Genomic DNA, 27,118 nt, shown 5'->3' with positions numbered 1-27,118 from the left:
AGTGAAGGAATTGTCTGCAGGTGGAAGGTCAGTGTGGCTGGGGTTTGGCAAGGGGAGAAGAGCTGGGTCTACATAGGCTTTTCAGGCCCAGTAAAACATTTGTCTACTAAGCCCAGGTACAGTGCTAGGTAGTGGGGATTCAGAAATGAGAGGCAATTCCTGCCCCGAGAAACTCACTGTGTAGTGACTGAAAGGTATAAGGGCACGAGGAATAGACAAGAAGTAAAATTTAAGTTCTACTTTCAAGGAGCATGGTTTATATCTTTGTGGCAATAAGCATGTGGCAAATAAAGATTGATTCTCATTAAATTTACACTGCTGTGCCTGCTCATCTGAACTGCAGTTACCTGCTGGAATGGCTTTGGAGGATGTTTGCATATCATTTCTGAAATATGGGGAAAGTCTGAGACTAAAGAACCAGTGGCAATCCATTGCTTAATATCCTTACAGCAAACTAGGTAAAATCCAACTTTTCAGCAGTTATTCTCAAGGGTGTGTATGGAAAAAAAGAACATTAAAAAAAAAAAGGTAGCCTTAACTATTTTAAGAACTTCCACCCAATGCTAGCACAACTGTATTTTAGCCTGGCTCTTGTTCCAGTGGCCACGAACTTCTCGGCATTACTCCAGCTTTCTCTTTGTGAGGATTTACTGATACAAGAGATATGACTACACATTCTTTGTGATTTGTAGTGGAGAGTATTAGCTAAACTGCTTGTTTTCACTATGATTACAAAAAAAGACACAATCAATTGTGAACACCTTTGGGATCCTAAAGATAATTAACAGCATCCGATGATCTGAGTGCTGCAAACAAGTTTTTCTTAATCCAGAATCTCCCAGATCTTCAAATATATTGGAATTGCTCAAGAAAAATATTTCTGAAATTAAAAAGAAAATTAGGACATGTAAATTAAGTGTACCAGGCTAGCTTGGGCTTGGGACATTGTTACAAACACCCAACATCTTTTTTCCACCTATTATCTCAAGAAAGTGAATATTTTAATAAAATATTCCAGGTAACAATAGTCTTCGAAGAGCTAGTCTTTTAGTAAAGAGAGCTGGGGATTTAAATTTGCAAACTGCTTAAAAGCCAAAACGAAAGTGCCAATTTTCGCAGAGGAGCCGAACACCACCAACTAGCAAACTCCACACCTAGGGCCGAGAAGTCTGAGACAATTGAGAGAGAAGGAAGGGTGGGGAGAATCTCGCGAGTAGCAACGTATTAACCATTTTTCGCGATATTTGGTGCCCAGCCCTTTTCCTCTCTCTCGCAGGATCACGGTTAATCTCGCGATCTTTCGGAAGTTCTGTTGGGGAAGATGGCGGCGGCCGCGAGCACCCTTCTCTTCTTGCCGCCGGGGACTTCAGACTGAGCCTTCTCGGGAAGAGTGGGGACTGCAGGCGCCCTGCGTCCCGGGAGCCCGAACCAACTTGGTTCCTCTGTTAGTGGTGAGGAGGGGCATATCCTCTTGTGTAGGACTGAGGCCCTTCCCGCTGTCAGGATGAAGGCTCAGGGGGAAACCGAGGGTGAGTGACTGAGGGGAAAAGCAGGGGGCGGGACACAGCTGGGGGAGCCAATCTCTGAGGGGAGCTGGGGGGCAGATGCTTCCGCGGAGGCCACTCTCCCGAGGGCTCAGAGTCTAGGAGGCGGGATGTGTGTGAGTTTTAGATTCAGACTGCCTTTCTTGGTGATGGAGAGCTTTGACTTTGGGGAGATGGGGGCTCCCAACTTCTGTTAAGGTTTCCTGCTTAGCTAGGGGCAATCATTTGGGCCTCAGGGCATTTTTAGCCTAAAGGGATGGGAGACGCGGCGAGTGAATGTAAAACTTACTCCTTCCAGAAGAGAAGTGTGAATGATGACATAAAAACAGTAATACAGCGCTGTATGTCAAAGTACTGGAGAATGTTTTCGCGTGAATGAAATGATTAGGTATTTAAGGTATTAAAAGCCAGCAGTTCTCAAGAATGTCACAGTGTTCACATCTTGTGCTATTGTATATTCTAAAAATGCGTTGAATTTCAATCTTTCAATGTCTGAACTAATTCAGAACTGCTGAAAAACAACTTTTCTGTGTAACCTTACGTAGATTCTCTGAAGTTCCACTTTCCAGTTTAAATGCTTCCTTAGCATTTTGGACATAGTTCTGTTGATACAGCTCACTATTATTTACTTGTCTTCTTCAATGTGCTCTGAGCTATGTAGATCAGGATCTTGCCTTACTCATTATATAGTCCCTGGCACATAATAGTTGCTCAAAAAATGTTTCATTAGAGCATTTTTGTAAAGATATTTATCATCAGGCTTCTTAAGGGAAAGAAGCGGGAGGTGTGTTTTGAAGGGGAGGAAGAAAAAAGGTATACTTCTTGGTGCAGAGGAATGACAAGTGTAAAATGGAAACTCGATGAGGCAGTTTTGTCTAGTTTGCTCACTGCTGTATCTCCAGCATGTAAAATAGTGCCTGAGTGAATGAGTCTTGAAAGTGGGCATTGTCAGACATTTCTCCAGAACTATAAATTGGCTGAAACAAACCAAAAAACAGTTTTCCAGAAGATGAAGGCATTGGAGGGAGGAGTTGAATCTTGATTTAGAAGATGTCACTACCTCAACTCAAATTGCTGACATTCTATTCATCTTTCAATGGCACCTTTTCTGTAACATCCCCACAACTAATTACAAACTTTTTCTCCTTTGAATTTCAATAGTAATGTGTCTCTGTTTTTAAGAACAAATCCCATTTTGCTTTGTGTGATGGTTATTTTCACATTAACTTATCCACACCCCCTCACAGGTGTCATCTCAGGCATATTGTATTTTTGCACTGCTGGTGGTCTCCAGCACAGGTCCTTGCTCATGCTAAGCAGTTACAAGAATTACAGGAGTGTTGGAGGGTATAGGAGGTTCCTTCACACACTATCCAGGAGCCATTCTTTTCTGCCTTTCTCTTAACTTTGCTGGAAACTCATCCTTTAGTCATTGACATCTTCCTTGTTCATATAGTTTGAGTTCAAATAGGAAAAGTCTGAATGGCAAATAAAGCCTGTTTTCTTGATAATACTTATAAATCGATCTTTTAAAATTATGTGAAAAAATTAAGAAAGTCTGTATTTTCACTTTGAAAACCAACTAACCGTAGTAAGGCCATGTTCAAATGTATGCTCTGCATATATCATATAAGGGATTTCACGCATATCATGAAATCATTTTGTCACTAAATGATAGTCTTGATCCTTAAACAGGATTAGAAATGGTTCTTTTTTTGGTTCTCATTAAGTTTGAATAGAAAGCAGTCCCCTTCTATGGTGTTCGTTAGACTAGACCCACAATTGTGTGTGTCTTCTTGTCATTACAAACAAATTCTTCGTATGTTTTGAAGTAAATCATATTAGAAAAGATTTTAACTGAGTTCTTACCAGGATGAAGTATGGGAGTTTTGTTTGCAAGAAAAACTGTGGAAGGTCTTGAAAGAAGAGTTGCTAATGATGTTTTCTGATTTATATCTTAGAGTCGGAAAAGCTGAGTAAGATGAGTTCTCTCTTGGAACGGCTCCATGCAAAATTTAACCAAAATAGACCTTGGAGTGAAACCATTAAGCTTGTGCGTCAAGTCATGGTGAGGATTGTGGTGAAGTGGATAAAGTGTTGTGCTTAGATAATTATTTAATAAGCTAAGCTCCCTGTGTAGACTTTTTCTAACTAGTTATTATGGTGTGTCTTCAGTTTTATTTCTCATAACATCATAAGCACATGGTGGCTTTCAACTTTTAAGAGTCTACCTAAGAAGGAGGTATATTTATAAAATTGTGTTAATTGTGAGTTATAGTACACTGGGGTACTTTAGGCAAAGTGCTAAGAAATACACCTATAAAAGATACACCTGATAGGGAGTTCCCTGGTGGCCTAGTGGTTAGGATTCCTGGCTTTCACTACCGTGGCCCAGGTTCAATCCGTGGTCAGGGAACTGAGATTCCACAAGCACCACAGTGCCGCCAAAAAAAAAAAAAAAGGTACACATGACAGACTGATATAGAGAGACATTTATTTTTCACTTCCTGTCAAGCTCCTTGTTTCTAATGTGTTAATACTGTCACTGTATCTATTCTGCTAGTTGAGTTTGCAATTCATTTTTAATTAACTTCACCTGTTTACTCTGTGGCCCTCTTTCTCTACAGTATTACTTCTCCTTTCTGAGTCATTCACCAGTATGGGGAGCCCTTAGTTAGGTGGAATACAGGGAGTGGGGTGAGGGTAGAGGCTGGATGTTAAAAGTTCATCCATATGATTCCAGTGGTAGTAAAATGTTATAGGAGTACTTTTTTATGACTTGACCTGGGCAATGGTTATATGGATGTGTTCACTTTGTAATAATTCATGAGCTCTTCACTTCAGATTCATATACTTTTCTGTATACATGTTATACTTCAGTTAAAGTACCCCTCTACCAAACCTTACACCGGGTCCAGAGTAAGTTCAGTTTAGTAGATTTATTAGAACTTAAAATGATCATATCAGTATATAGCCTAGTAAAAAAACTGAATTTGCTGTCAAAAAACCTGTATTTTAGTCTTGACTCCAGTACTTCTACCTACGTGACCTTGGACAAATTATTTGTTCTTTCTGACCCTCAGTTTCCTCATCTGGAAAGTAGAGACACACAACACCAGTTTGCTTTTTCACACAGTTTTGCTGTAGGGATCAAATGAGATAATGGACACCAAAGTGTCATGCTGCTAAAAGATTTCCGTAACTAAGTTCTACAGATATCTTCTGGCTCAGGATTGTGTACATAAAATAGGTTTTTTGTTCTTTTTTAGAAGTCTTAAAGAATGGCAATTTTTCCAGTCTGGGAATTCAGAGGTTGTCATTTTTATACTATAAGGCAGCCATATTCTAGTTTGAAATACGGTCTGTAAGTGATATTGTCATTAGGGAGACATTATGACATAGAGGGTTTCCAGGTGGCTACTGAGACCCTCTTTTGGGTTACCAGTTCTTGGTTTGGTCACCATAGCTTCCATTGTCTACTTCTCACCTTTGCAGATTCAGAAACCTACTTTTATTGGTATGTAAAAGATTTTGAAGAGTTTTCAACAACTGACATACTAACAAAATCTCAGTAGATTAACATGGAAATCAGAATGCCAGTTTATTAATTTACAGCAGAGTGTTTGTCTTTCCAGCTACCAAAGTACTGGTATCCATTGTCCTTGCAATGGACAAGGTCCTTATATATTCAAGGTACAAAGGGAGCTAGATTATTATTTAGATATTTTTAAGGGTGGAATTAGAGCAAAGAGAGATGGATTTAGGGCGTGGAGAAGTCTGAAAAACTATCCTTGTATCATAAAACTGTTCATACTTCTGGGGACTAGAATGTTGTGCAAAGAGAAACTTCTTCCCTGGATATGTTTAGAAAAACTATGCTAAATTTTTTGCCCTTTGGCTTTTTTTGGACTACGTATCCTGTTTCTTAGAGTCAATCTAGTTTGACTAAGGTCTGGCTGTATTTCTTAGATTACGTGCATATCACCTTATTAGATTTGGGAATTGTCCCATCTGAGCCACCCCATTTAACTTATTGAATCTTAGGATGTAGTCACTTCTACAGGAGGCTGATCTCATTTATTACATTTTGATTCTTCCTAATTTTTCCCTGAAAGTTATCTTATCTTAGATCTGGAAATACCTTTGGTATAGGCTTTTATTTTGGTCATGCTATGCAGCATGTGGGATCTTAATTCCCCGACCAGGGATCGAACCCACATCCCCTGCGTTGGAAGTGCAGAGTCTTAACCACTGGACTGCCAGGGAAGTCCTAGATCTGGAAATACCTTTTTCTACTTGCATGGATATGGATATGCCTGTATCCATGTGTGTTAACCTTTCCTCTTTTGGATGGATGGACAGACTTAACAGTTAAAAATCTATAGATTATCTAGAGTATATAGAAAATATAGAGTATATAGACTATACCATAATATATAGACTATCCTGAAATGTTATTTCTAGGATAATGTGTATGTTTACCCAAAACACTGTTGGCTTTGTTAGTTTTTACCTGAAATGTTTTCCTTCTTAATACAGGAGAAGAGGGTTGTGATGAGTTCTGGAGGGCACCAACATTTGGTCAGCTGTTTGGAGACGCTGCAGAAAGCTCTCAAAGGTTTGTAAACATCTTTGAAATATGCTAATTTCTTAAAAAACCCCCAGTTTAGGAAAGACCATTTTATACTTACACTAGAAATATAAATTGAGATAGGTCAACCGTTCTATGCTAGGTGTTGTTCTTGCTTTCATTATGGAGTTGAGATGAGCTCTTACCTGAACTTTTGAAACATTTATTTTTTAATCCCATTTTGGAGGTTGGTAGAAACTCAAAAGATAATTGATGGAGGGTAGCTATAAGATTGCAGATAGCAGGAGAAAGTTTTTTTTTTTTTCCCTTCACATGTTCTCTCCTAATTAACTCAATAAGAAGATGGACTTTTTGACTGTAAGAGATTTTTACAGTGTTTATATTCAGGAAAGCAAACATAAAATTCAAATCATGAGCTTGATTATTCAAGCTTAGAATTACTACTTCTGTCTGTTTTTGAAGGAAAATGAAAGTAAAAGCAGATTTTACTCTGACTATCACAAATGAACCTGATTCAGCTGAATATTGTTTTTTTTAAATTGTGGTAAAATGTATATAACAAAATTTACCATTTTAACCATTTTTAATTGTACAGTTCAGTGGCATTAAGTGCATTCACATTGTTGTGTAACCATCACCACCATCCATCTCCAGAACTTTTTCATCTTCCCAACTGAAACTCTGAACGCATTAAACAGTAACTTGTCATTTCCCCTCTTCCCAGCTCCTGGTAACCACCATTCTATATTCTGACTCTAACAATTTGACTACTCTAGATACCTCATATAAGTGAAATCATACAGTATTTGTTCTTTTGTGATCGGCTTATTTCACTTAGCATAATATCTTCAAGGTTCGTCCATTTTATAGCATATATCAGAATTTCCTTCCTTTTTAAGAAAGCTGAATAATATTTTATTGTATGTATATATTATATGTAAACAAAATAATATTTTGTTTATACATTCATTCATTGATGGACACTTAGGTTGTTTCTATCTTTTGGCTATTATAAATAATGCCACTATGAACATAGAATATTTGTTTCTATGCTGGTTTTGATGTTTTTTTTTTTTTTTTTTTGCGGTTCGCGGGCCTCTCACTGTCGTGGCCTCTCCCATTGCAGAGCACAGGCTTTAGACGTGCAGGCTCAGCAGCCATGGCTCACGGGCCCAGCCGCTCCGCGGCATGTGGGATCTTCCCGGACCGGGGCACGAACCCGTGTCCCCTGCATCGGCAGGCAGACTCTCAACCACTGCGCCGCCAGGGAAGCCCTGGTTTGCATTTTTTAATGCCAAGTTTATTTATTTATTATCTTTTTTTTTTTTTTTTTTTTTTTTTTAGCCGCACCAAGCGGCATGTAGGATGTTAGATCCCCAACCAGCAATTGAACCCGCGACCCCTTCAGTGGAAGTGCGTAGTCTTAACCACTGGACCTCCAGGGAAGTCCCTAAGTGTGTCTTCTTTGAATTAAAGATAACTTGTCCCAAATGAGTAATGAAAAAGAGAGAGGCGAAAGGTCCAATCGTTTTTTTCAAATAGATCTTTTTTTTTTTTTATTCTTATTACTGCTTAGGCCACAGCTAAGCCTTACCAATGAACTTTATGCACATTATAAGCATTTGAACTATTGAATGTGTTTCTGGCTTTGGAAGGATAGATGTACTCTCGGGATGTTTCAGGCTCTGAAGAATACAATTTATTTGGAACATCTTTTGTGATTTCCTTTTTTCACCCTTTTGTAGTAACATCTTTACCAGCAATGACTGACCGTTTGGAGTCTATAGCAAGACAGAATGGGTAAGTAGTGTATCTGTAGGCAGAAATGTTTAACTTAGTGTTGACTTTGGGTGGCTTTATTTATGTGTCTTCTATTAATTTTTGTTTTGATTTGTTCCTGCTAGACTGGGCTCTCATCTCAGTGCCAGTGGCACTGAATGTTACATCACGTCAGATATGTTCTATGTGGAAGTGCAGTTAGATCCTGCAGGACAGCTTTGTGATGTAAAAGTGGCTCACCATGGGGAGAATCCTGTGGTATGTGTTGTTGATATTTCACTGGAATCTGTGGGGTTTACTTAGGGACATTAATTTTAAAAGGAATTGTTGGGGTTTGAAATAGCTTGGGTTTAGGTTTTTTTCATGAGCCACTATAGAGATGATGTGATGGGCTACAACATCAGTAGCCGTAGAGTGGAATTTAGTATAATCTGGGTCCATCTCTGACATCATCCAGAGGCTTTGACAAAAGGAAACACCAGAGGAACCCTTTCCATTTCATATCAACAAACATGAGCCGCAATTGAACAATAGGTTCTGGGGATACAAATAATTTAAAGTTCCTACCTCAAAGAACTTATAATCAAGAAGGACAGATAATCTTGTATATAACTAATGTCTCTGAAAAACCCTGTAATAGAGAGGAATGTAAAATGTGTATAACCAGACAGTTGAATATGGATTCCAAGGATGGCTTTAAAGAGAGGTCCTAATGTTTTAAACAAGCAGCTGAAAGTTGATTCCTTTATAAGCTATTTCATATATATTTTAATCTTTAATTTCCTGACCCAACCCATGGTTTACCAAGTAGGAAGAAGATATTTTTGATATCTTAATATAAGAACCTTCTGTAGTTTTAATGTTTTTGTTGTAAAGCATGTGTTATTAATAAAAGAGAAAAAATTTTGATGTCTTAAAGCGTCTTAAAGTAGTTTAAAGTTTTAACATAATTTCTTTAATTTCAGAGCTGTCCAGAGCTTGTACAGCAGCTAAGGTGAGCAGATGACATTTATATTCCCTGATATTAGCAGACAGTGCTATTCTTTTTTTTTTTAATTTTTAAAAAAATTTTTGGCTGTGTTGGGTTCTTGTTGCTGCGCGCAGGCTTTCTCTAGTTGTGGCGAGCAGGGGCTACTCTTGTTGCGGTGCGCGGGCTTCTATTGCGGTGGCTTCTCTTGTTGTGGAGCACGGGGTCTAGGTGCGCGGGCTTCAGTGGTTGTGGCATGCATTCTCAGTAGTCGTGGCGCACAGGCTTAGTTGCTTCACGGCATGTGGGACTTTCCCTGACCAGGGCTCAAACCTGTGTCCCCTGCATTGGCAGGCGGATTCTTAACCACTGTGCCACCAGGGAAGCCCGACAGTGCTATTCTTTATAGCTAAGTTTTGAGGATGGTCAGAAGTTACTTTCCTGAGGAACAAATTTATTTTCTTGGGTCAAGATTTTTCACAGTCCGTACTTGTTCACTTTCAGAATTGACTTAGCTTGATTTTTTTTTACCCTATTCTGTCTATCCCAGGGTTTCTCAACCTTGACAGTATTGAAATTTGGGTTGGGAAATTCTTTGCTGTTGGGGGCTACCTAGTTCATTGTTGGATGTTTAACAGCATCCCTGGTCTCTCCCAACTAATTGCTAGTAATATCTCCTGAATTATGATAATCAAAAATATCTCCAGATATTGTCAGGTGTCCTCTGGAGGGCAAAATCACTCCTGGTTGAGAACTACTGAGCTAACCTTAGGAATTCTGTGTGGAACAAAAATAAATAGAACCTAATTATTGAATCAGAGAAAGCTTGAGAAAATTGAGTCTATACCATGAAAAGAACTTTTTTTCACTTCAACTTTGAGAGAAATTGTTTTATATTTAAGGTATATGGGTCCCATTATAGTAAAGTGCTAGGCTTGAAGACAGTCTCTTTTAGTAATTGATGTTTTTTGCCATTGGCTTATCTTTCCTCTTTGAATTGAGTGGAAATTTTCATACTTAAATTTAAACCCAGAATTAACTCTCTGGGAATTTGAGAAAGTCATTACATCAATTTTATGTTTTAAATTATAGTGAAGTTATCAGATATCACATGGAGGAGTCTTAGAAAGGGTGTTAATATTGAGGAAATAAGTTTTACACTCAGTCTTCTCAATGATCAGTTTAATGTCCTTATAGCCAAATACACCAGATTTGAACGAGCTTTGAAAAATTGCAGTGCAACATAAAAAATAACATTTTATGATTTCATTAACTCAATAAGTCTAGCAAAGGTGTATTACCAGAATAGTCCAGGAGAAAAATATTTCTGGCTCTAATGTGGAGTAGGAGACCATACCAATTTATGAACTGATGGTGTTCTAAAGTTAATTTGTAGGCATGTTTGAAAGTGGGAACCTTAGGAAGAATATTAGTCTTTACCTGGTATTTTTTTAAAAAATTTATTTATTTTTGGTTGCATTGGGTCTTTGTTGCTGCGTGTGGGCTTTCTCTAGTTGCGGCGAGTGGGGGCTACTCTTCATTGTGGTGTGTGGGCTTCTCATTGCGATGGCTTCTCTTGCTGTGGAGCACGGGCTCTAGGTGCGCAGGCTTCAGTAGTTGTGGTGCGTGGGCTCAGTAGTTGTGGCTCGCGGGATCTAGAATTCAGGCTCAGTAGTTGTGGTGCAAGGGCTTAGTTGCTCTGCTGCATGTGGGATCTTCCTGAACCAGGGCTCAAACCCATGTCCCCTGCATTGGCAGGTGGATTCTTAACCACTGCGCCACCAGGGAAGTCCTACCTGGTATTTTTTTTTTTTAATAAATTTATTTATTTATTTTATGGCTGTGTTGGGTCTTTGTTGCTGTGCGCGGGCTTCTCATTGTCGTGGCTTCTCGTTGTGGAGCATGGGCTTTAGGCGCGCAGGCTTCAGTAGTTGTGGCACATGGGCTCAGTAGTTGTGGCTTGTGGGCTCTAGAGCGCAGGCTCAGTAGTTGTGGCACACAGGCTTAGTTGCTCCGCGACATGTGGGATCTTCCTGGACCAGGGCTCGAACCTGTGTTCCCTGCATTGGCAGGCGGATTCTTAACCAATGCACCACCAGGGAAGCCCCCTATCTGGTATTTTTGATCACTTTGTATAGATGGTAATTTTAAGGTAGGGAATATATTTTGCTGCTGGTCTTTTTTTTTTTTTTTTTTTTTTTGATGTCGGGGGTAGGAGTTTATCAATCTATTCACCCATTTTTGCTGTGCTGGGTCTTTGTTTCTGTGCGAGGGCTTTCTCCAGTTGTGGCAAGCGGGGGCCACTCTTCATCGCGGTGCACGAGCCTCTCACTATCGCGGCCTCTCGTTGCGGAGTACAGGCTCCAGACGCACAGGCTCAGTAATTGTGGCTCACGGGCCTAGTTGCTCCACGGCATGTGGGATCCTCCCAGACCAGGGCTCAAACCATTCTTAACCAATGCACCACCAGGGAAGCCCCCTATCTGGTATTTTTGATCACTTTGTATAGATGGTAATTTTAAGGTAGGGAATATATTTTGCTGCTGGTCTTTTTTTTTTTTTTTTTTTTTTTTGATGTCGGGGGTAGGAGTTTATCAATCTATTCACCCATTTTTGCTGTGCTGGGTCTTTGTTTCTGTGCGAGGGCTTTCTCCAGTTGTGGCAAGCGGGGGCCACTCTTCATCGCGGTGCACGAGCCTCTCACTATCGCGGCCTCTCGTTGCGGAGTACAGGCTCCAGACGCACAGGCTCAGTAATTGTGGCTCACGGGCCTAGTTGCTCCACGGCATGTGGGATCCTCCCAGACCAGGGCTCAAACCCGTGTCCCCTGCATTAGCAGGCAGATTCTCAACCACTGCGCCACCAGGGAAGCCCTTTGCTGCTGCTCTTGCTTCCTTTTAATCTTCATGGCACTTTGGGCAGTAAGTGTTCAATAAATGCCTGACCAAGTATCTGATATTATCAGAGCAGTACAGCTTTCAAGAGATATTTTTTTTGTTTTTAAGTTTGAAAAAAGATGTAGAGTTAGAATTGTTGAGTTATGTTGGATTCCTGCCCACAAAAGCTTATTTGACTAAGAATCCATGGCTGAATATGAGGTTCTAGGAAGCCAGGGGTTCATGGTAGTAGTTACTTTTTCCTGGGGTAAAGCTAGTCATAGGAACATTTTGGAATATGTGGTTTGCCTCCACAGTACCCATTCCCCTTTTCCTTAGGTCTCCCATCTCTCTCCTAGTGTTCATTTTCCTTCTTTGCTCTTATGTTGCTGTATACATGAAAAATGTTCTGTCTACATGAAAAGTGTTCTATCTTCCCAATTTATTTATTTCCATTTTCTCTCCAAATGTTTTTTTTCCTCATGACATTCAATCATCTCAGTTACAAATTAAGAGGAGAAGAAGTGATTTATTTAAACCAAGTCTCATTACTTAAGAGCGAATTACTATATGAGTTATCAGATCTTTTTTACTATCTTTTATACTGCTTATTAGCACCTCCTCCAGAAAAATGGAGCAGAGAAAGGAATACATTGCATTTTCTTTTCCTACTTTTGATTGATTCTAGAAAACTTTGGGGGAAAAAGAGTAAAGCAAATTATTAAGATTAGTTTTATATAGCCATGATTTTTGGCACTTTGCTGATAAGACTGAATAGTAATTGTATGTTTTATTCTCTTCCCTCTCCCTTGAACTTCTTATAGGGAAAAAAATTTTGATGAATTTTCTAAGCACCTTAAGGGTCTTGTTAATCTTTATAACCTTCCAGGGGACAAGTAAGTATTTTTATTTCTTTGCTTTTTTGGGAAAAATTAGTATAAATCTATAAACCATTTTGTACTTAGTAATTTGCCAAGTCTTCTGCCCTAGCTCATTTGTGATTTCTACTCATACTGACAATGTATAGCTCAGCTTCCAACTTAATGTCTTTTAAAGGTATTTTAAATAAACAGATATCTGCATTAATGCATTATAGTGCCAGAAGATAATCCTTGAGATATCTTCAACATACTGATTTCTAGGCTGAAAGAAATTGTTATGGAACTGGGTTGCCACTTTTATTTTTAACCTACCTGGGATTCTGTATACCTGCTTGGCTCTTTTAAGTAGAGATAAAAATTAGCTCTGGTAGATCAGTAATGATTTTTTTTTTAACATTTTAAAATTTTATTTTGTTTTTTAAATAGATATCTTAGTTACCTCCAAGGTAGACTTGCTCTCTAGGCTTTCATGTTTGTGTGTGTGTGTATACATGTATATTTGTCAACTATTTAATTCTTATTTTCTTTATTTACTTTCTAGCAAACTAAAGACTAAAATGTACTTGGCTCTCCAATCCTTAGAACAGGATCTATCTAAAATGGCAGTTATGTACTGGTAAGACTGGCTAAAGTGTCAATTCTGTTTGACCTTGTTCTTAAAGTTTTTCGTCTATGGGGTTACTAGGCTCTTATTTTTTTAAATATATATTATAGATGTATGTTACTATGCATCTGGGTTTTACCTGTATTGTACATCTTGTCCATATCCTTTCAGTTCCCAAATGATTGCATTCCATTTTCTGAGTATCATTATCCCTAAGTTGTTGATTGGTATTCCTTAGGTTTTATCAGAAGACTTGTCAAACAAACCTGGCCTCCCTTCTGATAAATAATAGTATAGTTGTAATTTCTGTTCACCATATTATATACTGATGTATTCTTAGAAATAATCCCTTCACTTTGAAGTTGAAATACAGTTGTTAAATGCCCAAGTACAAAGATAGAGTCATTAGGATAGAATATAAGATGTTTAAGAGCTGAACTCATTATCACATTGTACACTAATACCTTCAGGGCTTAAATATAAGCAAACATAGATCATTTGTCTTGCAGGAAAGCAACCAATGCTGGTCCCTTGGATAAGATTCTTCATGGAAGTGTTGGCTATCTCACTCCAAGAAGTGGGGGTATGTGATTCTATTTTGCCTGTTTAGAAAAATGTCTAATTTTAGTTGAGGGGTTATTACTTACAATTTCACCTTGGGTTTATAAGCAGAAGGTGAAAATTACCAGTCATTTGTGTTTCTGTTTTTTTTTAATTGAAATATAGTTGATTTACAATGTTGTATTAGTTTCTGGTGTAGAACAAAGTGATTCAGTTATATATATGTGTATGTATATATATATGTATTTTTTTTTCTTTTGCACATTCTTTTCCATAATAGTTTATTACAAGGTATTATGTGTGGTTCCCTATGCTTTACAGTAGGACCCTGTTGTTTATTTTATTTATAGTAGTTTGTATATCCCAATTCCAAACTACTAATTTATCCCTCTCTCATTTGTGTATTTTTTTAATGGTTTCTAAGGTGTCAACACCTGCTCTCCCCTAGTGTTTTTTTTAATTGTGAAATAAATTGTTGCTGCTAGAATCAATATTTATGCTTCCGTCATATTTCATAAGCTGCTTTGGATCATTAGTCCTCATATCTGAAACTCTTTTCTTGTATATAGGTTTATAGGAATGGGAATGGTTTTCTTTATTTGTAATTTACCTGATAAAAAAGTAGTGATAAATTTTATTTTGCTTAGGTCATTTAATGAACTTGAAGTATTATGCCTCTCCTTCTGACCTGCTGGATGATAAGACTACATCCCCTATCATTTTGCATGAGAATAACGGTAAGACTTTCACTGTAAAGTAACTGAAGGTTTTGCTCAGTGTTTAAAAAATATTTTCAAAAATTTGAATGCCCAGACCTGCCTGTACTTTCTGGTTTGCTACTCCCAAATAAATTTGCCATCCCTACCAAAGTTTTCCATTTCTACCAGAGTTTGCATCTGATACATACACATACACTCCTACAGATATACATATCTATATGTACATATACATACATAATAATAAAAACTTAATAATTCCTTTTGAATAAGTAAATGAGTGAATAAAAAAATGTAAACCATCTGACTTGAAATAATCCCCTTTAATCATTACTTTAAAGGTAAAGAAATAAGCCAACTTACTAAAGAACTAAAATAATGGATCTTACTTTGAATTTGCACTTTTTTTTTTTTGGCCGCGCAGCACGGCTTGATGGATCTTAGACCAGGGATTGAACCCTTGCCCTTGGCAGTGAAAGCCCGAAGTCCTAACAACTGAACCATCAGGGAATTCCCTATATTTGCACGTTTAATAGACTAAAACATAATGAGAAATGGCCTAATACCTCATTTGGTCCCCTTTTAACTTCAATCATTGACTATCCTATAATCATAATTCTACTTAAATCCTTTCTGAAGTTGGAGAAAATAAGTAAATATTGGTAATGAGCCTTTAAAATTTTTTTTTCCTTGGACTGCATTGTTTCCTGTATTTTGTTTTATTTACTGACAGAAATATTGGTTGGTTAGAAAGATAACTTGTAGCATTTCTGAGTTATATAGGTATTATAGTATCTGACAAATTAGGGCTGACAAATTATACAGAAGTTAGCTTTTTTTTTAAATGTTAAGATTCTTATAAGTTTTTTAATTTCTTTTTTTAAAAAAATAGATTTATTTATTTATTTGCTTTTATTTTTGGCTGTGTTGGGTCTTCATTGCTGTGCGCGGGCTTTCTCTAGTTGCGGCAAGCCAGGGCCACTCTTCGTTGTGCTGCGTGGGCTTCTCATTGTCATGGCTTCTCTTGTTGCGGAGCACGGGCTCTAGGTGCATGGGCTTCAGTAGTTGCGGCACGTGGGCTCAGTAGTTGTGGCTCGCAGGCTCTAGAGCACAGGCTCAGTAGTTGGGGCGCATGGGCTTAGTTGCTCCACAGCATGTGGGATCTTCCAGGGCCAGGGATCGAACCCGTGTCCCCTGCATTGGCAGGCGGATTCTTAACCACTGTGCCACCAGGGAAACCCAAGATCCTTATAATTCGTGTTACTTTGGAGAATACCATTTTTCTTTCCTTTTCTCAGTTACTCGATCTTTGGGCATGAATGCATCAGTGACAATCGAAGGAACATCTGCTATGTATAAACTCCCAATTGCACCATTAATTATGGGGTCACATCCAGTTGACAACAAATGGTAAGTTAAATATAATTCTAGGATAGCAATGTCCATTTATTTCAACCTTAAGCCCAGTAAGAAACAGGTATTACTTTGACTTAGCTCTTTCCCCACTTGACTTTCTAGAGATGGGCTTTTTGTTTTACCCATTTAATTTCTCTTTTCAATATTTGCATGTTCCTCTTTGAAGTCTGCTCATAGAACACATTCTTATCCTGAGAGAGAAAGAAGAGAACTGTGCTACTTGCACTGGTTTAATGATTGCTCTACAGGATTTTCCTATGGGACTTTATGTTGATTTAGAGCTATGCTGGAATAATAATTAGAGAACTTGCCTCAGGATAGATGTTTGATAAGACACTCTAGGGTTAACAAACAGGATATTTTGGAATTGGGGGAAGGAAGTTCAAAGAGTGAACTTTTGATAGGTTTTCTGAGTAGGTGGTTATATGATACAGACATGTCTAAGAATGAGTGTTTAGATTTTTCATTTTCACATCAATTCAAAATCCCAATCCTCCACCTTTTTTTTTTTTTTTTGAAGGACTCCCTCCTTCTCCTCAATCACCAGTGCCAACAGTGTTGATCTTCCTGCCTGTTTCTTCTTGAAATTTCCCCAGCCAATCCCAGTATCTAGAGCATTTGTTCAGAAACTTCAGAACTGCACAGGTGAGTTTTAAGAAGCATCAGGAGCTAATAATTGTTATAAAAGTGAAAAGCAAACTTCACATTCAGATTATCTTAGACCTCTTTCAGTCTTGGCCTCAAAAAACCACTGATGGGTGTAGATGTCATGGTGCTTTTGCTTATTAGTAAGTACTTTTTGAATAAATGGGCAAATGAAGTAGAATTCATGAAGGGAAAACTGAGCTGTCAACGTTTTCATCTTACTGTGATCATTGTATTGATCTTTGTTTTTCTAGGAATTCCATTGTTTGAAACCCAACCAACTTATGTACCCCTTTATGAACTGATCACTCAATTTGAGCTGTCAAAGGACCCTGACCCTATACCTTTGAATCACAACATGCGATTTTATGCTGTAAGTAAGGCCCTTGAATTGTTGTAGATTATGTTTGGACCCAAGATTAGAATCTTCCTTTTATAGGATAACTGAGGTCAGATGATGTTCTTTTGGACCGTTGGATCATGTCCTATTTCCTCAGTCAGACAGGAAATTACAGAAATCTCTGAAACATACTGAAGAAAGAGCATGAGCTTCCAAGTCAGGAAACAACGTACATTTCATTGTTGAAATTTCAGGTGAAAGTGTCTTAATGGTATTCTGAACTTTTACAAGCATATAAGTAGGTATTAAGAGTTCTTGCTGTTTAATTCTTTCAAGTGCCATGAGCTTATAATCTGCAAAGTATTTAACGGAGAAGAAAGTACTGGAATGAATAAATTAAGGAGCGTTTTAAAACCACATCTGGACTTTATTTGAATGTTTGACAGTAGTCTGGATTAAGTAATAGTTCCCAAATTCTGGCTCTGTTATAGCTATATAGGGTGTTATTAAAAATATAGATTTTGCACTTGTGGTCCAGGGACCTCTTTTATACAGATTTCTGAGGTAATTTTTATGTTAGCTAGATTAGGAAACCACTAGCAGAACATTTACAAAGAAGGGGTCTTTTCAGCCAAGCGAGTATTTGGCATTTAACATGAGCTGACCAAAGAACTGTCTGTGGAGCTTTAATATTCAGCAAGAAATTGCTGATTTTTGAGGAGTAGGGTTTTTTTAAGGATAGTTTGTGGTTGGAGTACAGTGGGTGAGTAAATAGCATTCGCTTCCTTTGTTCTTTTTGCCCAGGCTCTTCCAGGTCAGCAGCACTGCTATTTCCTCAACAAGGATGCTCCTCTTCCAGATGGTAGAAGTCTACAGGGAACCCTTGTTAGCAAAATCACCTTTCAGCACCCTGGCCGGGTTCCTCTTATCCTGAATCTGATCAGACACCAAGTGGCCTATAACACCCTAATTGGAAGCTGTGTCAAAAGAACTATTCTGAAAGAAGGTACTGCCTTTCCTTTTGAAATACTTACTGGTAAATGGAAACTGATTACTCTAGTAGTTCTCTAATTTTGTGGCCCATCATATCACCTGTGGAGCTTTTAAAACTACATATATTTGGTTTTCATACCCAAATGAACTTAATGTGGGAGAAGTTGGGAATCTAGTTCAAGCTCCATGAATAATTTTGATGGAACCAGTCTGTAAACTGGCATTTGGAAACCACTGGATTTTTTTGCAATGGACTTACTCTTTTTCTGCATGCAGCAATGTAACTGGGTACCTAAGGGCCTGAACCTTGCAGCAGACATATAAGGTAGAATTTGGGATTCTGCAGGAAGAGAGGAGTTCTTGATATCTAAATTTTAGGTTGTTAGGACAGTGGTTCCCACGTTTTAGTCCTGAGTATATTTCCTCTCCCCATTCTTTGGAGAACTTAATCATATAGCTTAAAAAAGGATGAGACCTGTGCCCTTCTCTTTTTTCTCCCAGGATGCTGATGTTTTTCAAACAGTTTGCTATTAGAAATCTTGATATGAATTTTGGTTGCTCTAGTTAACTGTAGTTAATATTTTACTTTAGTTGTAAAGCACTTCAGTGATAGAGCTGTATCAGCGCAAATGGTAGGCAAGAAGAAATGGAAGGTAAATCAGGAGATATCTTTTATGGGAGTAAGAATTGCTTTAGAAATGAGAAATTTTAGAAAGTTGGAGTAGTGACACAGAGCATGTGCAAGTGTCCTTATGACTCTTCTATTTCATATATTTCAATCCTAGGAGAATTTTCCACATAGCTTCACGGTATTTAAAAATGAGTTTTTGTGAGATAGTTATGAAGTTAGTCCTACAGAGATGCATGCTTTTTCCCAAGAAAGTATATAATCCTTGTCTCTGGGCTGTCAGCCTGTTTGGCTTAGAAACCAATGATAATAGTTTTATATATATATATATAAGTGTATTTGGCATAAATATATCATTTTAGATTGTAGCGCCTACATCTGTGCTTATCAAACTATGAAGTGTATAGCTAACAGCTGTATACTGGTAGAAAGCAGGGTTTATGGTAGTGGTTCTAATGTCTGCTTATCAAATAGAATGAGAAACTCCTCTTGGCCACATTTAATTTCAGAATTCACTTTCAAGGCAGGGTGTTTATATCTGCCAAGGACTTTATCAATTGGGATTAAGTGCCTTCATTTTAGAAAACTGAAGTTTAGTTACTTATTTGTTTTGGAGTATTTGTAACATATACTGGTAGATTCCTTGGAATCTGATACCTTTAGTTACCTGTGGGTGACATAGTAGGTTTGGTGTATTTAAAAAATGTGTGGGATTTAGTTTCCAATGAGGGAGAGAAAATTTCATAGTTAATAATTACCATTTACATGTCTCAAGTCTTTTATTTGGTTGATTATTTTATGATCCTTTTCTTTGCCTTTTAGATTCTCCTGGGCTCCTCCAATTTGAAGTGTGTCCCCTCTCAGAATCCCGTTTCAGCATATCTTTTCAGCACCCTGTGAATGACTCCCTGGTGTGTGGTGAGTTATGTGGGTGGCTAGCACTTCTCTCAGGGCAGCAGTTTGGTCCCTTTATCTTTTTTTGAAAAGTCAAAAGCTGAAGCTGAATCTATCTTAAATGCCTCCTACATATTTTGTCTTTCAGTGGTAATGGATGTGCAGGACTCAACACATGTGAGCTGTAAACTCTACAAGGGGCTGTCAGATGCACTCATCTGCACAGATGACTTCATTGCCAAAGTTGTTCAAAGGTAGCACTGGCCCTTTTCCATCAGAGTCCCATTAAGAGGTGTACAAGGAATGTTGTTTTCAGTATTAGAGTGAATTGGAAATTTAGTAGGAAAGCATTTAGTCACTGCTTTGAATTCACCCTTCTCTGCTTTTGGATCGGAAGCAATATGAGCTTTTGGTTTTATAAATCTCATTATGAGAGTAATAGGAAGTAAGGTAGGTAACTTCAGGCCCCGAATTAGGGTTCTTTTATGAGGGAGAGAGCTGAAATAAGATGTAGATCTTTTTCCACTTTTTCCTCTGTGTCATTTGTTTTTTCAAACACATATAATGTGTCAAATGGCAGTATGTGGGAAGATCCTTAAGCCAGTCAGCTTCCCATAGACATTAATATGTAATTTCAAGATTTTTTTGGAGTAGGTACCAGTGGTCTGTTTAGTAAATAAATTTTATTGGAACACAATAAAACATACCTGTAAGTGAACACATCTTTTCATTTACATATTGTTTATGGTGGCTTTTGAGCTAAGATGGCAGAGTAGTTGGACAGAAACCATATGATCTTTGAAAGTCTAAAACATTACTATCTGGTCCTTTAAGAAAGGTTGCTGACATATTCTAGAGCAAAATATTTTCATACATGTTTATGAACATAAATTTATCTATAACATAAAAAGTGCTTTGCTTTAAAATAAAAAAGATTTCCTGCCAGTGGTAGCACTTTTCACAGTATAGCTTTGGGGTGATCTAAGCCATTAAAGTTTAGAACTTGATGGGTCAAGAGGTTTTTCTAATGGTTCTTCAATTAAGATAAATTATATATACCATTAATCACATGTAAAGCCCAAAAGGAGGACATTTTCTTACTGAGTTCATTATTACAGTTTTATTTTAGTTCAGTATGATGTCTAATTATTTGGACTTTTGTTTATGGTTGGTTTATTTGGTGGCACGTCAGAAGAGGTTGATGACTGCCTCTGGTCCAGATTATTATTATTATTATTATTTTCTGGGCTGCGCTGTGTGGCTTGTGGGATCTCAGTTCCCCAACTAGGGATCGAATCCGTGCCCCCTGCAGTGTAAGCATGGAGTCCTAACCACTGGACCACCAGGGAATTCCTTCCAGATTCTTTTTATTTTTAATCTTTTTTTGGCTTCGTTGGGTCTTTGTCGCTGCGCGCGGACTCTCTCTAGTTGCAGTGAGCGGGGGCCACTCTTTGTTGTGGTGCGTGGGCTTCTCAATGAGGTGGCTTCTCCTATTGTGGAGCATGGGCTCTAGGTGCGCGGGCTCCAGTAGTTGTGGCACGTGGGCTCCAGAGCACAGGCTCGGTAGTTGTGGCACACGGGCTTAGTTGCTCTGCGACATGTGGGATCTTCCCGAACCAGGGCTTGAACCCGTGTCCCCTGCATTGGCAGGTGGATTCTTAACCACTGCACCACCAGGGAAGCCCCCAGATTCTTTTTAGAATGAGTTTACCCAAAGCTCTGGCATTTCATAGAACTGCTCCTGCCTTGCGGGTTATTTGCCTTGCCTGAAAGCTGCTTATTGTAAACCTTTTGGCATATGTAAGTCTCAGGCAAAATTAAAGCCTGTTTTCCCAAATAAAAAATTGGTTTCATTAGCAGCTAGTGCAATATTAACTTTGTTTTTTCCATCTTATTTTACAGATGTATGTCCATCCCTGTGACGATGAGGGCTATTCGGAGGAAAGCTGAAACCATTCAGGCCGACACTCCAGCACTGTCCCTCATTGCAGAGACAGTTGAAGACATGGTGAAAAAGAACCTGCCCCCGGCTAGCAGCCCAGGGTATGGCATGACCACAGGCAACAACCCAATGAGTGGTACCACTACACCAACCAACACCTTTCCGGGGGGTCCCATTACCACCTTGTTTAATATGAGCATGAGCATCAAAGATCGGCATGAGTCGGTGGGCCATGGGGAGGACTTCAGCAAGGTATCTCAGAACCCAATTCTTACCAGTTTGTTGCAAATCACAGGGAACGGGGGGTCTACCATTGGCTCGAGTCCGACCCCTCCTCATCACACGCCGCCACCTGTCTCTTCGATGGCCGGCAACACCAAGAACCACCCGATGCTCATGAACCTTCTTAAAGATAATCCTGCCCAGGATTTCTCAACCCTTTATGGAAGCAGCCCTTTAGAAAGGCAGAACTCCTCTTCCGGCTCACCCCGGATGGAAATGTGCTCGGGAAGCAACAAGGCAAAGAAAAAGAAGTCATCAAGATTACCACCTGACAAACCCAAGCACCAGACTGAAGATGACTTTCAGAGGGAGCTATTTTCAATGGATGTTGACTCACAGAACCCTATCTTTGATGTCAACATGACAGCTGACACACTGGATACGCCACACATCACTCCAGCTCCAAGCCAGTGTAGCACTCCCCCAACAACTTACCCACAACCAGTACCTCATCCCCAATCCAGTATTCAAAGGATGGTCCGACTATCCAGTTCAGACAGCATTGGCCCGGATGTAACTGATATCCTTTCAGACATTGCAGAAGAAGCTTCTAAGCTTCCCAGCACTAGTGACGATTGTCCACCCATTGGCACCCCTGTTCGAGATTCTTCAAGCTCTGGGCATTCTCAGAGTGCCCTCTTTGACCCTGATGTCTTTCAAGCCAATAATAATGAAAATCCATACACTGATCCAGCTGACCTTATTGCAGATGCTGCTGGAAGCCCCAGTAGTGACTCTCCTACCAATCATTTTTTTCCTGATGGAGTAGATTTCAATCCTGATTTGTTGAACAGCCAGAGCCAAAGTGGTTTTGGAGAAGAATATTTTGATGAAAGCAGCCAAAGTGGAGATAATGATGATTTCAAAGGATTCACATCTCAGGCACTAAATACTTTGGGGGTGCCAATGCTTGGAGGTGATAATGGGGAGACTAAGTTTAAAGGCAATAGCCAAGCTGACACAGTTGATTTCAGTATAATAGCAGTGGCTGGTAAGGCTTTGGGTCCTACAGATCTTATGGAGCATCACAGTGGTAGCCAGAGTCCTTTATTGACCACTGGGGACTTAGGGAAAGAAAAGACTCAAAAGAGAGTAAAGGAAGGCAATGGCACCAGTAACAGTAGTCTATCAGGGCCAGGATTAGACAGCAAACCAGGGAAGCGCAGTCGAACCCCTTCTAATGATGGCAAAAGCAAAGATAAGCCTCCAAAACGGAAGAAGGCAGACACTGAGGGAAAGTCTCCATCTCACAGTTCTTCTAACCGACCTTTCACCCCACCTACTAGTACAGGTGGATCCAAATCTCCAGGCAGTTCAGGAAGATCTCAGACTCCCCCAGGTGTTGCCACACCACCCATTCCCAAAATCACTATTCAGATTCCTAAGGGAACCGTGATGGTGGGCAAGCCCTCCTCTCACAGTCAGTATACCAGCAGTGGTTCTGTGTCTTCCTCAGGAAGTAAAAGCCACCATAGCCATTCTTCCTCATCTTCTGCTTCCAACTCAGGCAAGATGAAAAGCAGTAAATCAGAAGGTTCATCAAGTTCCAAGTTAAGTAGCAATATATATTCTAGCCAGGGGTCTTCGGGATCTAGCCAGTCCAAAAATTCATCCCAGTCTGGGGGGAAGCCTGGCTCCTCTCCTATTACCAAGCATGGACTGAGCAGTGGCTCCAGCAGCACCAAGATGAAACCTCAAGGGAAGCCATCATCACTTATGAATCCTTCTTTGAGTAAACCAAACATATCCCCTTCCCATTCAAGGCCACCTGGAGGCTCTGATAAGCTTGCCTCTCCAATGAAGCCTGTTCCTGGGACTCCCCCATCCTCTAAAGCCAAGTCTCCCATCAGTTCAGGTTCTGGTGGTTCTCACATGTCTGGAACTAGTTCAAGCACTGGCATGAAGTCATCTTCAGGGTTAGGATCTTCAGGCTCATTGTCTCAGAAAACTCCCCCATCATCTAACTCTTGTACAGCATCTTCCTCTTCCTTTTCCTCAAGTGGCTCTTCCATGTCATCCTCTCAGAACCAGCATGGGAGTTCCAAAGGGAAATCTCCCAGCAGAAATAAGAAGCCGTCCTTAACAGCTGTCATAGATAAACTGAAGCATGGGGTTGTCACCAGTGGCCCTGGGGGTGAAGACCCAATGGACGGCCAGGTGGGGGTGAGCACAAATTCTTCTAGCCATCCTGTGTCCTCCAAACATAACATGTCAGGAGGAGAGTTCCAGGGCAAACGTGAGAAAAGTGATAAAGACAAATCAAAGGTTTCCACCCTGGGGGGCTCGGTGGATTCATCTAAGAAGACCTCAGAGTCCAAAAATGTGGGGAGCACGGGTGTGGCAAAAATTATCATCAGCAAGCATGATGGGGGATCCCCCAGCATTAAAGCCAAAGTGACTTTGCAGAAACCTGGGGAAAGTAGTGGAGAAGGGCTGAGGCCTCAGATGGCCTCTTCCAAAAACTATGGCTCTCCACTCATCAGTGGTTCCACTCCAAAGCATGAGCGTGGCTCTCCCAGTCATAGTAAGTCACCAGCATATACCCCCCAGAATCTGGACAGTGAGAGTGAGTCAGGCTCCTCCATAGCAGAGAAGTCTTATCAGAACAGTCCCAGCTCAGATGATGGCATCCGACCTCTTCCAGAGTACAGCACAGAGAAGCATAAGAAGCACAAAAAAGAAAAGAAGAAAGTAAAAGACAAAGATAGGGACCGGGACCGGGACAAAGACCGAGACAAGAAAAAATCTCATAGCATCAAGCCAGAGAGTTGGTCTAAATCACCCATCTCTTCAGACCAGTCCTTGTCTATGACAAGTAACACAATCTTATCTACAGACAGGCCCTCAAGGCTTAGCCCTGACTTTATGATTGGGGAGGAAGATGATGATCTTATGGATGTGGCCCTGATTGGCAACTAGGAACCTTACATTTTAAAGCAAAAACCATGGCCAGAGAAAAACTAAGTGTATAGGCAGATCACCTAAGGAGTGAGACAGGTCTGATTTTGTGTTTTAAGAATCTTAAATGGCATGGCTTTGACACCAAGTGGGGTGAGTTTAGAAAGGCGTAGCCAGACCCTACTAAAGAGACCATAGGGTTTGATTCTGGTTACCACGAATCACTTGTTCCTTTGCCAGAAAAAAAAAAAAGTTAAAATACTTGCTTATGAAAGGGAGGGGGTGGGAAGGGCTTAGGGAGAGGGAAGGGTGGGAAACAGTTTTGTGGGAAATATTCATATATATTTTTTCTCCCTTTTTCCATTTTTAGGCCATGTTTTAAACACATTTTAGTGCATGTATTTGAAGGGCTGGGCAGAAAATGAAAAAGCAATACATTCCTTGATGCATTTGCATGAAGGTTGTTCACCTTTGTTTGGGTAGTTGTCCATTTGAGGCGTGGGCAAATGAAGGACTTTGGTCATTTTGGACACTTAAGTAATGTTTGGTTTCTGTTTCTTAGGAGTGATTGGGGAGGGAAGATGATTTTAGCTATTTATTTGTAATATTTCAATCCTTTATCTGTTTGCTTTTATACAGTGTTTTTTTTCTAATTCTATGAGGTTCAGGGTTCAAAATGATGGGAGGTGGAAGAACGAGGCTTATTTGGTGGTAGGGAGCTTGTAGCTTGTGCTGGTACTGCAGTATCAAGCTGAAGCAGATTAGTCGGAGTCCACCTTTGGAGTTAAGTAGAAAACCAAAATGGTATTTTTGTTTTAGGAGGTTTTTCATAGGGTTCAGACATCATAGGAATATTAAGAGTTATCTTTCTGTGGAGGTATTGATTTACAGTTTCTTTTTCCTTTAAAGAAAGCTGGGCTGGCTTTTTGGGATGTAAACGTGTTTTCAGATGCAGTGAGGTTTAAAAGTGGGACAGCCTCCTTGATCCAGTGGCATGAAAACCAGTACAGAATTAATAGTTCTCCTATTTCTACAATGTGCCAAAAGTCCACATCCCAGCATTTTGTTTGTAGGAGAACTGATGCCATTCCTGAGAGCTGGGCTCCTTGTTTCCCTTCATCACAAGGATAAGGAGTCCAGACTTTAATTATTCCATTGTATGCTCCCTTAGATAAAACAGTAAAAAAATTTGCAGCCATAGTTCACTTAAAACAGTTTCAAGCTCACTTGAAGTAATGGGGGCCTGGAATGCTAGGTGGGTATGAAGATAAACCCTTGCTACTATGTAGCAACACAATTGGACCTTTTTGGAGAAACAGGTCTGAGTCTGGATTCTGGGGGACATCAATAAGAAGCCCTTCTCATAAATATAGAAATCCAGGAGACCATTTGAGTGCAACACAAGTTCTCAGTATTTGGAGGGTCCTCTCAAAATTCTGCGGCCTTACTTTGATTTTGACACCTGCACTGTGCCATTCCTGATGATTCCATTCAGGTTCTGTGTCAGCAGGATGGGGCATGATCCCCAGCACAACTCTTCTGGATTAAAAAAAAAAAAAAAAAAAAAGCCAGGTGATTCATTTGTGTGTGTGTGTGTGTGTGTGTATGTATGTATGTATGTGTGTGTGATGATTCCATTCAGGTTCTGTGTCAGCAGGATGGGGCATGATCCCCAGCACAACTCTTCTGGATTAAAAAAAAAAAAAAAAAAAAAAGCCAGGTGATTCATTTGTGTGTGTGTATGTATGTATGTATGTGTGTGTGATAAATGGAGTGACTTCATCAGATATTGAAGATTTCTATATTCATCCCTTTCTGCAGGTTGGAGTTAGCATAGAGTTGGAAAATCAGCTTTGGCTTTCTTTCCTGACTGTCTCTGATTTCCTTTAGTGTTCTCCCTTTTCTGGTCATCAGCTCACAACAACTCTGCCACTTTTGTGTCCCAAGGTAATAAGAAGTAGGAAACGAAACATTGCAAAGTGGAGCAAGAAAAGTTATCGGTTACCGTATCAGAGTCAAATGTCTTGGGTGACACTAAGGAGGACATGGGCAAGGTGATACCAGAGTGCTTTATCTTGTGATGCTGATACAGTAGCAGCCTCTCAGACATACAACCAGGTTGGATTTCTCACCTAGTTTTGAATCCTATCCCATTGGTTTCTGCAGGAAAAAAAAAAAAAAAAAAAGGTTTTAAAGTTTGTCTGGGTGGGGAAAATCTTATGGGGAATGTACTGCATAGTATCAGGGGCTCAGCTCCCCCAAGCAGAGCCAACAAATACCAAAATGAGTAAACTGGGAAGCTTTTTCTCTCTTTCTGTCTTCATCCCAGATCAAAGAATCCCGAGTTAGGATCTGGATGAAGGATAAGCCCCTGACTTGTCGATGGGCACACCCCACACACTGACCCAGCATCTGAACTTGCTTAACAGGGAGCCGGGGCTAAACTGCTTCACCCTGCCTGAGAACCAGGGAGCACTGCATTTCTCCACAGGGTGGAGGAGAAGAGGCAGAATAAACCAAGCCTGGGACACCTCCCTCCTGTCTAGGTGTACTCATTCTCC

General features: G+C 39.8%; 1 protein-coding gene across 1 annotated transcript; it reads left to right on the top strand.

Annotated features, from left to right (window-relative positions):
- The first annotated feature begins 1,311 nt into the window (after positions 1-1,311).
- Positions 1,312-26,181, top strand: MED1 (mediator complex subunit 1). Its single transcript, XM_007112550.4, has 17 exons — positions 1,312-1,529; positions 3,506-3,612; positions 6,084-6,162; positions 7,881-7,935; positions 8,040-8,172; positions 8,880-8,908; positions 12,582-12,653; positions 13,180-13,254; positions 13,752-13,825; positions 14,451-14,540; positions 15,818-15,929; positions 16,456-16,580; positions 16,835-16,953; positions 17,725-17,926; positions 19,364-19,459; positions 19,584-19,689; positions 21,338-26,181. The coding sequence occupies exons 1-17, from the start codon at positions 1,505-1,507 to the stop codon at positions 24,576-24,578; spliced, it is 4,740 nt and encodes a 1,579-aa protein (XP_007112612.1). The 5' UTR covers positions 1,312-1,504; the 3' UTR covers positions 24,579-26,181.
- Positions 26,182-27,118: the final 937 nt, after the last annotated feature.

This window comes from Physeter macrocephalus, chromosome 14 (genome assembly GCF_002837175.3).
Source record: "Physeter macrocephalus isolate SW-GA chromosome 14, ASM283717v5, whole genome shotgun sequence".
Lineage (NCBI taxonomy): Eukaryota > Metazoa > Chordata > Mammalia > Artiodactyla > Physeteridae > Physeter > Physeter macrocephalus.
This window is presented reverse-complemented; position numbering and strand designations above follow the sequence as displayed.

Bases quoted from the DNA above. Each gene is read 5' to 3' on its own strand.
- MED1 (XM_007112550.4), top strand. From the start codon at position 1,505: ATGAAGGCTCAGGGGGAAACCGAGG. The intron at 13,826-14,450 runs GTATGTGATTCT...TATTTTGCTTAG, and splicing joins TCTCACTCCAAGAAGTGGGG to GTCATTTAATGAACTTGAAG. The intron at 19,460-19,583 runs GTGAGTTATGTG...TTTGTCTTTCAG, and splicing joins GAATGACTCCCTGGTGTGTG to TGGTAATGGATGTGCAGGAC.